This window comes from Mobula hypostoma, chromosome 16, assembly GCF_963921235.1.
Source record: "Mobula hypostoma chromosome 16, sMobHyp1.1, whole genome shotgun sequence".
NCBI lineage: Eukaryota > Metazoa > Chordata > Chondrichthyes > Myliobatiformes > Myliobatidae > Mobula > Mobula hypostoma.
In genome coordinates, this window is record NC_086112.1 from 64,001,605 (window position 1) to 64,014,211 (window position 12,607).

At 37.7% G+C, this 12,607-nt stretch overlaps 1 protein-coding gene across 2 annotated transcripts in view; it reads right to left on the reverse strand.

Moving 5' to 3' along the window:
- The window catches only part of dennd4c (DENN/MADD domain containing 4C), a 177,723-nt gene that overhangs the window by 91,626 nt on the left and 73,490 nt on the right, over positions 1-12,607 (reverse strand). For both annotated transcript variants that reach the window (XM_063069024.1, XM_063069025.1), the window contains exons 6-11: positions 11,681-11,922; positions 7,394-7,460; positions 7,205-7,263; positions 1,509-1,653; positions 1,237-1,412; positions 520-620 (exon numbers count right to left, since the gene is read on the reverse strand). In XM_063069024.1, coding sequence (XP_062925094.1) covers positions 520-620; positions 1,237-1,412; positions 1,509-1,653; positions 7,205-7,263; positions 7,394-7,460; positions 11,681-11,922 — 790 coding nt within the window. The remainder of the gene's footprint in view (positions 1-519; positions 621-1,236; positions 1,413-1,508; positions 1,654-7,204; positions 7,264-7,393; positions 7,461-11,680; positions 11,923-12,607) is intronic.

Sequence of the window (12,607 nt, forward strand, 5' to 3'; positions counted from 1 at the left end):
GCATCCTGCTAATGACAGGCACTTAGAAATCATTTATAAAAGCCATCACGGTGGTCCAGAGCAGCGATTCAGGATCAGCCACAACATGCAGGTTAGTGAGAGCCTTGTGGCCACAGAAGGCAAGTTTGGACAAGGGAACAGATTAGGTTTATGCTCAGTACATGCACTAAATCTTGATAATCTGGGCCAAGAACATAACACCGAGAGCCCTCTGCTGTAAGTTTAATACCACTTCATATTTGGCAACTGCATTGTTGTTGAAACTAAATGAACAATATTTTTAAATGTAAAACTACTAGTTTAGTTCAAAGGATAAATTGGATTTTTAAAAAATTATTTGTAAAGTAATGCAAAATGAAGTTTTTGTTTTTTAATGATTGAATTAATAACATATTTAGAGATTACCCCTTTGAGTTACTCATCTGCAATTTAAGGGGAAATAAAAAGCAATTTTTAAAGATATTAAATCAAACTTGCATGCAAGATACTGTATTCTTAATGAAAATACTTTTTACTTACTTAATGAAAGCTGATTTTGTAGACTCACTAAAGAACTGAAGAGATTCTTCCCAGGTTTTTTTGGGAGTTGCTTCCAGGTTAAGTTCTTCCTGTCATCAGATCTTAAAAAAGTAAGCAAAAACAATGAAAGTTAAACCAACATACAGCTGGCATGGTGACCAAAGAATGCAGCAAACTTACAAAACTCTTAATCTAACAATGTCTGGTTTAAGACCAGTTCATTACTCTCTAATGCTCAGCTTCATTTCATTGTATTTAACATGATTCGAACATCTTCATTTGCACGTGCATTGGTACCTGGGTTCCACAATTTTTTATTTCACTCCTAAACATATATCATGCATATGCAGCCAGTCAATGCATTTTTCTTGCGTTATCACCAAGCTTGTATTGAGAGATACCCTGAAGTTTCTACAACAAGTGTGTGTGTGTGTGTGTGTGTGTGTGTGTGTGTGTGTGTGTGTGTTCCCCCCCCCCAAGTAAAATTTTGGATACACTTTTATGTGGTGTACAGCTTAACTGTTTGCCAAGACTGAGACAATTCCCCAAGCTCAACTCACTGAGTAGTTGGTAGTCTGTTACTTGAAATATTTAAGTCAAAGCTGTGTAAGATGATTAACACCAATACAGACAACACTTGCATTTATTCCTGCCCTGATGAAAATATACAAACATTTTAGCTTTATCACAAGTTACCCCAAAGATAAAAATACTTACATATATATCGTATTTGTATCTAGGTCCACACACGCAACATCCAGAGGTGGGTCATTAAGATCAAAATATCGCGAATCAACACCAACAATAAATGGAATTGGTGCATTGAGGACTCCAGCTAGGGACAATGGACAGAGTGGAATATACGGACACTGCCAATGAAAAGGAAAAATCATCTGAAAAAGAAAGTACAAAAAATTAATTAGTTTTCTTTCCAATGAAAAATGGTAATAAAAATCCAGACAGTTTAATGTTAATATACCAATACTTACAGTCACAACAGCTTCAGCCACACCTGTCAATACAGCAGGCCTGAGAGAATGCAACAAAATCTTGTTTTCCATCAAGACTAAGTACAGTAGAATTGCACAGTTTTCAGCACCCAAGTTCATCAGCAAAGTGCTAAAGTTTGCTCCTCTAGAAAGAAAAAAATAAGCATTTTTGTGCTATTGTAGTTTTCTTTAAAAAGAATTAAATGTAGTTATAAATTGGTGTTTTTTTTAAAAAAAAGTCATGAGTTCACAAGGAGCGTACATTGGAAAATATATCGAATGAGATGTTTTCGTGGATTAAAGTTGGAAACATTTACCCAAGTAAATTTTCCAAAGCAAGCAATTATTCATGCTATTGCTAACAAAGTTATGCAAAGCAACTAACACAAAATGCCATGATAAATTAGCATACAACAATACTTCACGATGCACTATAATATTTAAACTCCAAAATGATCATCTGAGCAAAACCAGTTCCAGAAATTCAATTCCAACTCTTCAGTTTCTGCAATCTTCCTTCTCAGCCCCCACTGTTTCTGCTTTCTCCAAGATAGACATTAGGAATAGATCATTCATAGACAATGCCTTTGAATAGCAACTGAAGATTTTAAGATAATGGCACATATGTAGTTTAGCAATGCAACAACTTAATGCTAAATAACTCAAGCAGTGATCTCTTTATAAGATCAACTAAAGCTGTAAATTATGGGAAAGAAACATTTTAAGTTTTAACATGAAACTCAACAGCTAGTGGCACAATGGTGCAGCGAATAGAATTCCTGCCTCACGGTTCCAGTGACCAGGGTTCAACTGTAAATACTAATCTGCTGTTAACAGCGGCTAATTCAAACATACTCAAACAGGATCAGATAAATTTAACTGAAAATTTGTGTAGTTGCGACTTTAGTCAATAAAACTCAGACATTCACCTTACCACTAAGACATTAACACTCTGACTGGTAGCCTTGCACTTCAGCCGATAAAGTCAAATCATATTCTGTACTGAACCTATTGATTTTTTTTAAAGTGAATGTTGGAATAAACCAGTGGCAAAATTCACTGACAAAACTGCTCAATACACTCCATTTCATAATATTAGTAAATGACACTTGGTCAGTTACAACATTTTGTCTCTGCAATGAGTTGTGACAAACTTGATCACACATCCAAACTAATCTAAGTTCAACAATTGCCAACTTCACTCCAAATCTGCAGCTGCTTCTATTGTAAGGTAAGTGTGTTAGGAGGAAGACTAAGCATAAGGCTCACAGCAGGACCTAAAGTTTTATTTTGTTGTACCTTATTTGGAAATGCCAAATGTTGATATTGGCTACGCAATGTGGGAAAGGCACATCATCAGCATTTTAGCTTGGGCATAGAAATAAAAATAGCTTTTCATAAAGTCATACCTTTAAGTGCATATATACACACACAATGCAAACACAAAAAAAGTCTGCACATGCTGAAAATGTAAACCAACACACACAAAATGCTGGAGGAACTCAGCAGGTCAGGCAACATTTATGGAAAAGAATAAACTGTTGATGTTTCAGACCAAGGCCCTTGTTCAGTACTGAGAAGGAAGGGGAAAGATGTCAGATTAAAAAGGTGGGTGGGGGGGGGGAGGAGGAGAAGGAGACTGGCTGGAAGGTGATAGGTGCAGCCAAGTGGGTGTGAAAGGTGACATGGAGAAAAAGGAATCTGATAGGAGAGAAGAGTGAACAGTAGGAGAAAGGAAAGGAGGAGGAGGAGGAGAAGACCCGGGGGAAGTGATAGGCAGTGAGAAGAGGTAAAAGGTCAGAGTGGTGATGGAGGGGAAACAGACCATGGAGGCTGCTCCTCTACCCTGAGTGCGGCCTCATCTTGGCACAAGAGGCGGCCATGGACCGACAAGTTGGAACGGGAATCAGAATTAAAATGTTTGGCCACCAGGAAGACCCGCTTCTGGCAGATGGAGTGGAGGTGCTCAACAAAGCAGTCCCCCAGTTTATGACAGGTCTCACCACTGTCGAGAAGGTTGCAACAGGAGTACCAGACACAATAGATGACCCCAGCAGATTCTCAAGTGAAGTATTGCCTCATCTGGAATGACTGCCTGGGGACCTGAATGGAGATGAGGAAGAGAGGGAGGTAGTTTATGGGCAGGTGTAGCACTTAGGCTGTTTGGAGGAATAAGTGCTGGGAGGGAGATTAGTGGGGAGGGACGAATAGACAAGGAAATTGCTGAGGAGCAGCCCCTGTGGAAAGCAAGTGGGGAGGCAAAGATGTTTAGTGGTAGGATCCCTTTGGAGATGGTGGAATTCCATAGGATAATGTGTCAAATGTGTTGGGTAAGGAGGCAAGGACACGAGGAACTATCACTATTAAGGTGGTGGAAAGATGGAGTGAGCAGAGATGTATGGGAAATGGAGGAGACATGGGTGAGGACAGATCAATAGTGGCAAGAGTGAACCCCCCAAAGGAGGACATCTCTGATATCCTGGGACAGAAAGTCACATCCTGGCAACAGATGCAATGCAGGGAAAGAAACTGAGAAAAGTAAAAAACTGAAAAAAGGAGACCTTCAGAGATGGAGACAGAGATCGAGAAAGGGGAAGAAAGTGTCAGCGACGGACCAAGTGAATTTAAGGGCAAGGTGAAAGTAGGAAGCAAAGTTGGTAAAATTGCTGAGCTCTGCGCCAATGTATTCATCAATATAGTGGAAGAAGAGCTGGCGAGTATAACTGGGGAAGACAATACAAAATAACTTGCTATTCTGTTTAAACTTAGAACTAGTCACCAGAACTTAGAACTAGGACCAGAACAGAAGTGCTACAGTTAATGCCTCTGCTTCTCTGCAAAGAAAGTTGGGGTAAAACAAAGACAGACATACATTCCAAATTGCTCAAAATTACACTGCAAAGGGAATCACTGCAGTCTCCCCTTTGGGAAGACTGGGCAAAAAAAAAATCAAACTAATGTCATGATGTTTTTCACAAATTATGGTTTCAGTGCAAATATATTAGAGAACCAATAGCAGTCAATATGATTAGTAACACAAACCATCCTCAGGGTAAGCTCACAAGTGGAAACAAAAAAGTTGCAAACATTCAAACAGCATGTAACATGCCTCTTTGGATATTCATTTTGATCAATAAATTTCGTAAGTTTGAAGCTAATTGAAACTATATAAAAATCAGTAAGGTTCATACATTTGAATAAAATATTTTTACTTAAAATTTTCAACTGGAAATTAAATATTGAAGAATTGTGCAAAATGAAAAATAAGAAATCAAAAGTAGATCAGCAAGTTATGTTGGACTTTAGAGAACTTTAGTTAGGCTGCAACTGGAGTACTGCATACAGTTGTGGCCACTCCATTATAGAAAGGATGTCGAATCTTTGGAGAGGGTGCATAAGAGATTTACTAGGATGTTGCCTAGATTAGAGGGCATAAACTATAACAAAAGGTTAAACAAACCTGGGTCGGTTTCTCTGGAGCAGAAGAGGCTGAAGGGAGATCTAATAGAGGTTTATAAGGTAATGCGAGGTATAGATAGAGCACACAGCATCTTTTTCCCAGGGTTGAAATGTCTAACACCAGAGGGCATGAATTTAAGGTGAGAGTGGGTAAGTCTAAAGGAGAAGTGAGGGGCAAGTTGTTGTTTTTATTATATACAGAATGGTGGGTGCCTGGAATGCACTAGCTGGGATGGTGGTAGAGAGTTTTAAGAGATATTTAAATAGGATACATGAACACGAGGGAAATGGAAGGATATGGACATTGTGTAGGCAGAAGGGATTCATTTAGATGGCCATATGATTACAAGTCCAGTTGGCTCGGCACAATATTGTGTGCCGAAGGGCCTGTTCCTGGGCTATACAATCTGAAGAATATTCAAAGGAAGAAAACCACCCCATTTATATACAGGTTGAATATAGTAAAAACATCTAGGTACATCTAGGTATGCAGATGGTCTGCATCCCAGAGTGCTTAAGGAAGTAGTCTAAGAAATAGTGGATGCATTAGTGATAATTTTTCAAAACTCTTTAGATTCTGAACTAATTCCTGAGGATAGGAGGGTGGCTAATGTAACCCCGCTTTTTAAAAAAAGGAGGGAGAGAGAAACCAGGGAATTATAGACCGGTTAGCCTGAAATCGGTGGTGGGGAAAATGCTAGAGTCAGTTATCAAAGATGTGATAACAGCACATTTGGAAAGCGGTGAAATCATCAGACAAAGTCAGCATGGATTTGTGAAAGGAAATTCATGTCTGACGAATCTTACATAATTTTTTGAGGATATAACTAGTAGAGTGGATAGGAGAGAACCAGTGGATGTGGTATATTTGGATTTGCAAAAGGCTTTTGACAAGGTCCCACACAGGAGATTAGTGTGCAAACTTAAAGCACACGGTATTGGGGATATGGTATTGATGTGGATAGAGAATTGGTTGGCAGACAGGAAGCAAAGAGTGGGAATAAACGGGACCTTTTCAGAATGGCAGGCAGTGACTAGTGGGGTACCGCAAGGCTCAGTGCTGGGACCCCAGTTGTTTACAATATATATTAATGACTGAGAGGAGGGAATTAAATGCAGCATCTCCAAGTTTGTGGATGACACGAAGCTGAGTGGCAGTGTTAGCTGTGAGGAGGATGCTAAGAGGATGCAGGGTGACTTGGCTAGGTTAGGTGAGTGGGCAAATTCATGGCAGATGCAATTTAATGTGGATAAATGTGAGGTTATCCACTTTGGTGGCAAGAACAGGAAAACAGATTATTATCTGAATGGTGGCCGATTAGGAAAAGGGGAGGTGCAACGAAACCCAGGTGTCATTGCACACCAGTCATTGAAAGTGGGCATGCAGGTACAGCAGGCGGTGAAAAAGGTGAATGGTATGCTGGCATTCATAGCAAGAGGATTCGAGTACAGGATCAGGGAGGTTCTACTGCAGTTGTACAAGGCCTTGGTGAGAGCACACCTGGAGTATTGTGTGTAGTTTTGGTCCCCTAATCTGAGGAAAGACATTCTTGCCATAGAGGGAGTACAAAGAAGGTTCACCAGATTGATTCCTGGGATGGCAGGACTTTCATATGATGAACGACTGGATCGACTAGGCTTATACTCGCTGGAATTTAGAAGATTGAGGGGGGATCTTATTGAAACGTATAAAATTCTAAAGGGATTTGACAGGCTAGATGCAGGAAGATTGTTCCCGATGTTGGGGAAGTCCAGAACGAGGGGTCACAGTTTGAGGATAAAGGGGATGCCTTTTAGGACCCAGATGAGGAAAAACTTCTTCACACAGAGAGTGGTGAATCTGTGGAATTCTCTGCCACAGGAAACAGTTGAGGCCAGTTCATAGTTAGATATGGCCCTTGTGGCTAAAGGGATCGGGGGTATGGAGAGAAGGCAGGTACAGGGTTCTGAGTTGGATGATCATACTGAATGGCGGTGCAGGCTCGAAGGGCCGAATGGCCTACTCCTGCACCTATTTTCTATGTTTCTATCACACATTTTTTAAGCAAAATTATAGACCAAGCTACATGAGGGCATATGGAACATGTAAACAAATGTTTTAAAAATAAGTGAGGTCTTAAGAGGGTTAAAGGTTAAAAACAAAGGGTTAAATGCAGAAATAAGGAGTAACAAATTACATGAATAAGGGCAAAAGGTTATTGTTACATTACCTTTTATTTCCTCTTAGTTCTACTTACCTTAAAGGCAAGGGTGTTGAAACCGGCTGAGACAGAATCAATGCATCAAGTGCAGATAGCTACAAAATGGAAAAACATTCAGTACCCAGTTAAACTGAAATCAAGCTAATATTATCATATTCGTAAAAAATAAAAAGCTCAACTCTCCACAGCTAATTTTGTACAACTAGCAATGTGCATACACATTACCTGAACCAAGATTCTTGGCCTCTGGGCTGATGGGAAGGGAACATTATGCATGAAGTGGGATATATGCCTATAAACAATATAAGAAAAGTCTCAAAAATGATAAATGGCAAAACAAAAATGACTATAGTTAGTTCGCAGTAAACAGAAGGGCAACAAACATAAAAATAGTGCTATTACAACAAATGGCTCCAGACAGTATCAATATTAATATGCTATGATCCAGATCTGATACTGACTGTACTGTTGTGTACGATTATCAACTAATTTAACCAAACTAAAAAAAAAACAAAATGGCTAGGTATTAGCTAAGCCAGAAGACAAATAAATATAAAGCCATGGGGTACAGGAAACTACCTGGTAGTTTTAAATGCTGAGAAAGTGACTGCTCATATTAACAGAAAATGCTGGGCTCATGCAATCCTTTACATCTGTCTTGAGACAGGAAATTTCTTTCACAGTAAAATGTCCAAACTAATGGCTGTTAATGAGAAGTCTTTTTTTTAAGCAATTTCAAATTGTGATTGTGACAACTTTAATGGCAAATACAAAAAGCACTACAAGTGTTTGTTTCTGCTCTATTCACTCATGGGCTTAAATCCTGCCAAAGCTTATGAAGCCTCAAGTATAATGACAGTGGAGTATGAAGCCATTCTCAATCGATATCCAAGGTTGCGAATGAGCAGTTACCAGGGCAAGAAATCCACCAGCTGCTTGGGAACATCAGAATCCTCCAACATTTAAATGGTGATCATTGATGCTTAAAAAATCCCAGAAGTGAAACAATCCACCACCGTCACTCCCATCCTTGATGACCCTTACTTGTCCACTAAGTCCAACACAAAGCTCAGCTTTCTATATTTATACCTTTCTATGGGTTTTGCCATTTTCCTCAAAGTCAAGGTCAAATTTATTGTCATAGGGGCAGTGAAAAATATACCTGCTCAGCATAACAGACTTTTACTAAACTGGAGTTATACTCCACATTTCAACTTGTAACCTTCAAGACTTCCATTTATTCATTCCAGAAAAACTTGAGCTGTTATGGCTACATTACTTAAACTAACAATTTGTAGTGTAATTATTCAATTTATTTAATTCTGTATATTAATTATTAAATTTGGCAAGATGCAGACAATGCAGTGATAATAGCATTGCGTGATCCCACAACAGGTAATATTTATGACTTTTGTTTAACTATAGCATAAATCGTTTGGGATAACTGATCACCAGGAATGCTTGAACAAGGCTAAAAAAAATTCAAAAACAAGATTGATTATACAATTTTTACACCAAGCCAAAAAACTTCTCAGAACAAACTAATGGACCAACCGGGGAAAGGATCTTAATTAGCAATCATTTGTAACATCGCAGAATGTATAAATAAATTTAGTCTTTAAAAAATTTAGACCTGTCCAATTGTTAATCATCAAAAGCAGCATCATATTCAAGTGGGTTGGGTGCACAAAGTCCCTACAGTCGAAATTACACTTCAAACATTTTAATTTACAAAGCTTAACTAATTAACTTTGGTTGATTGGAAGGGGAAAACAGAAAGTGCAGAAGGGTCACCTGATTAAACCCAAACAAGATAGAGGTAAAAGCTAGATGAAAAACAGGAAAAAGATAAGGGTCTGGGGCTAGGTAGGAAATACAACTAGAACTTTGGAATCCACTTCTGGGTGTAACTGTTAGTATTTCAGTTGGGCAGTGCACTTACTGCAGGATTGGAGCTTTGACAAAACTGTTACTGCTTACATACTGACAGCATACAGTACAGTTTGCATTTACTGCCCTATCAACTGCTTACACTCAAACAACCAAAAAAAATGAAAGCAGCAAAAATACATGTTACTAAAAGCATTGCCAGAATTGAAAATTCAATTGGCACAAATTCTTGGCAAATGAGAAGATGATTCAAATCAGACTATTAACTTGACCAAAATCAAATTAGCACTTGCAAACTCATCAATAGAAAACATTAATTCTCTTGCTTGTCACAGGTGCAGTTTGCAGTTCCAGTACTACTTTTCAGATCTTTTGCATTTCCTTTACTTTGTTTTTATGAAAGAGCAAGAAGAGTGCTTGGACATTCTCGGTAACCATTTTAAACACTGAAAACAAAATACAAAATATTTCCATTGTTGAAAATTTGAAAATGCTAGAAATACTCAGCATGTTAAGCATCATTTTTAGCTACATAAGCAGCACTGATATTTCAGGTTATCTTACACCAGAACCAGGAACCTTAGGTATCAAACATTTAAGTTGCAAGGAAGAGTGAAAGTTGAAGATAAAAAAATATACCTGAAATGAGATGAAGACCAAGACAAACTGATCAACACACATTGTGGTGGTGATGATTGCAAGAAAGCAATGAAGATTTGTTAATGTGGTGAGGAAATGTAAATAATGGGGAAGAATGAGGTAAAATGGATGCACTTCAGTCCATTCAGCCCAGTGGAGTGGCACCCCACACAGACTTCCAATCTGCGCCTTCTAAGGCATAAAAATGCCCAATGCAGGCCTCTCATGGTCTGAGTCAACGGTCCCTCCCCCCTCAGTCCAGGATTGATAAAGAGACTTGTAAAATCTCAAGAAACTGTTACTTTTTTAGTTTAATTTTCCTGAAATGTAACTACTGGTTAAGAAACTCCCTTTCTCGGCACCAAATTATTTCTCTTTTTATCTCATCTGCATCCAAAATCATCCTCCATCTTGATCTTTGAACCCAGATTATTTCATTACAAAGCTAATCTTACACTTTAACAAAACTACTCTCCCTCCTTTTGTCTATTGCCAAAAATATCAACAAAATCCCGAAGTGTTTTTGCTGCATGAATTTTACTGTTACAAAACATGATGCACAATTGCTTTTAGCCCATTTATATTAAATATAAGAGACAGGACAGCTTAATGGGAATTCTGGCTTGAAAACTGTAAAATACTTGTTAAGGTCACCTTTAGCATTCCTTTCGATAATTCTACATATCACATAGGTCCATTGATTTCACTACTTTGGGAACCCTTATTACTAACAAAAACAGTGCAGCTGTAAATACAAAACCCTTGGGTAAAATGAACCATGATACCTCTCTGTCATGTGTAATTGAAATAGTAAGTTTGAAAGTCAAAGTCATCAACAGTTCAAAAAGACTGTAAATCCCAAATAATTTGAAATCACAGCTCTTTCCTCCTGCACAATTCTCATGCAAATAAAAAAAGGATAGATGTCTTCTGTTGGAACAGAACTTCATTGCTTAAAGCAAGCAGTATTTTGCTAGTTCACATGATTTAAGCATGTAACAGACATAACAGTTTTCCCTCCACTTCTCTCTTCCAGATAAATACAAAGCTACAATGAACTAGATTTTTAAATGTGGTTTTCAACTGAAGCTCTTGCAAACCATGTTTGCTACAACTTCTGCATCCATCTGAAACCCTTTTCTCCATCACCAAGCTTGAAACCAAGAACAATCCTTCAAACAATTTTGGGAAAAAAACTGTGTTGGACTTTGGCTGAAGAATCTCTTAACATTGTTCTGGGAACCCATATTTCAATTTGAACTTAATGCTCATTATCTAGGGAAGCCTACAATTCCAATTCCTGGAAAACAACCAATTTCCCAACAGAATATATAGTTTTAATTATTTTAACAACTCAAACAACAGTCACAGTCCAATTCAGCCTGCACACATGACTTTAGTGAATAATTTTCTTAACTTCCTTAGGCTCCACTGTGCATCAAGTCTGAAAAATATACATAAAATCTAGTAAAAAAAAATACAGGTTCTAATTTTGTTTTCTTAAAATAGTTCAAGAAACATGACAGGGCTTGTCAAGACTGGTTTTTAAATCAATATATTGAAAAATCAGTCCTTTATGATTCAAAAACAATAAAGTAGTTTGAAGCCGTTCGTTTGTTATGGGAAGCATAGGTAAGGAAAATGGAATTAAGCAAATAACTGCACAACATTAAAATTGAGTGACACAGCAACTTCAAATTTAAGTAGATTGAAGAAAGGATACCGTCACAGACATAAAATCATCCACAACTATTCACTATTCAAAGACATTGATGGAAGCGTGCATCTATTACATCAAATTAAAAGTTATTCTTCTTTTTGCAAGTACCAACACTTCTTGTTGTGATCAGTTTGATCTGATTTGTTTAATTTGCGTTAGCACTCAAGGAAAAACTCAATTTTAAGATGAGGTTACTTCAAAATTTACTGTATTTTCAATTCTATGACTTGGAAAAGCAAACCCAAACTCAAAATTGTACATACTTCTCAATTGGCAAAGGATGAGGTCCTGAGACTGAAAGTTTATACAGAAACATCAAAAATTTGCGGAATGCCTCAAAGAAGGGCCAGCGGGACAGAAGGCAGATGCATTTATTGGTGTGCACAGACTTGGAGGTGATTAGTTTCTTCCCCACAGCGGTGATGAGGCTGAGTTGCACAAGCTGCTTCTCGTTAAGTTGCTCTATTGGATATGATTCATAAAACTGGATGGCAGCACCATAAACCTATTGTATTAAATCACAGTCAAAAATTAGTTCCTCAAATTAGAGAAAAGAGGTAATAGACTACTCAAATTAGCAATTCAGTATTATGGATTTTGGACAAAATGGACGAATGATCTTTGAGCAAGTCTATCAAGACAGCAGCTTTTCAAACTGATTGGCAGTTGGTAAAAGAATTAAGATTTCATAGCATACTTGAAATAATCAACTTTCCCAAGATAAAGCAGGCTTTCCTCTTGCTTAGTAGTTACAGTTTACTGAACCACTTCCTCTTTAAAAAACTTTTGATTGTCGGAACAGACATAATATTTGATAACAAATTTTTTTTATATCAGTAATAGCCCTAAAGTTTGAACTTTGTTCCCATTTTGTCTCAACTCCAAATCCATATTTTCTAACATTCTAAACTTCAGAATACGTACTCAGTTCTTCAGTACATACAAGATAATGAGTTAATATTTGCAGGCATGCTTGGCTTAAGAAAAGCTAATTAATATAGCATAAACCAGCAAAACTTCAAAAACACTGCAAGCTTTGGACGTTGGTAGTGCTGGAATTTTCTGAAATATTGGATGTTATTTATATCAACACATTTTTAGATATTTCACAGAATATACTTCCTAGTAAACAAATGTAAATTTCAAGGGAGTGCAGTAAGTCATAAGGGAATGTTGGAAACATTACCTGC